Genomic DNA, 776 nt, shown 5'->3' with positions numbered 1-776 from the left:
GACAGACGTGCAGACAGACAGACAGGCAGGGTGTGTACCAGGGCGTGGGAGGTGATGACGGTCGGGGTTAGGGTGTTGGTCGCTGATCCAGGAGCCAGCAGACTGTTAACAGCTGCATTGACCTGCAGAGGAAACAGGAAGTGATGTCATCACCTGTTATTGATTATTGAGCACTGACATGTGAGGTCAGAGGTCAGAGGTCAGAGGTCAGACCTTATCCAGGGACAGGCCGGGCGGGAGGGAGGGCGATGACGGCAGCTCCAGTCCTCGAGGCTTCTTTGGTTTGGGGGGAGCAGAGTCTGACGAGGAGGAGGAGGTGACCGGGGAGGTCACTGCTGAGGAGGAGACCACAGGAGGGACGGAGAGACCTGAGGACACACAGACACCTGAGACCAGAACCAGAACCTGAACATTAAGTAGAGCAAGCGATGGAGAAGGTCCATAAACAGTCATTTCCTGTTACCTGTGGGCGTGTCCTCGCCCTGGCTCTCCGCCCCGCTCTCCCCTGCAGGCTGACCTCCGACCCCAGCCTCCATGCAGGGAGGGGGCGGGCTCTCCACAATGGTCAGGGAGGACTCTGCTTCCACCGACCCGCAGATCAGCTGAGGGACCTAGAAGGAGAGATGTCACGAGTCATCAGTCAGAACCACGACTCAGCAGTAAGCAGGACTCAGCAGAGAGCAGGACACCGCTCACCTCCTCCACCTGTTTCTCCTCCATGCTCACCATCTCCAGCAGCTCCTTCTCTGACGGCAGGCTCTCCTCCTTGATGATGA

At 58.5% G+C, this 776-nt stretch overlaps 1 protein-coding gene across 1 annotated transcript; it reads right to left on the bottom strand.

The window, feature by feature from the left end:
- Positions 1 to 23: 23 nt before the first annotated feature.
- Positions 24 to 770, bottom strand: LOC113744905 (protein FAM189A1-like; the record flags this gene model as incomplete). The annotated part of the gene is made up of 4 exons (XM_027276031.1): positions 697 to 770; positions 464 to 611; positions 214 to 368; positions 24 to 122 (listed from the first exon to the last, which is right to left on the bottom strand). Coding segments are annotated over exons 1-4 (435 nt in total), but the record flags the coding sequence as incomplete, so codon positions are not given.
- Between the last annotated feature and the right edge of the window lie 6 nt (positions 771 to 776).

This window comes from Larimichthys crocea, unplaced genomic scaffold (assembly GCF_000972845.2).
Source record: "Larimichthys crocea isolate SSNF unplaced genomic scaffold, L_crocea_2.0 scaffold27815, whole genome shotgun sequence".
Taxonomy (NCBI): Eukaryota; Metazoa; Chordata; class Actinopteri; family Sciaenidae; genus Larimichthys; species Larimichthys crocea.
This window is presented reverse-complemented; position numbering and strand designations above follow the sequence as displayed.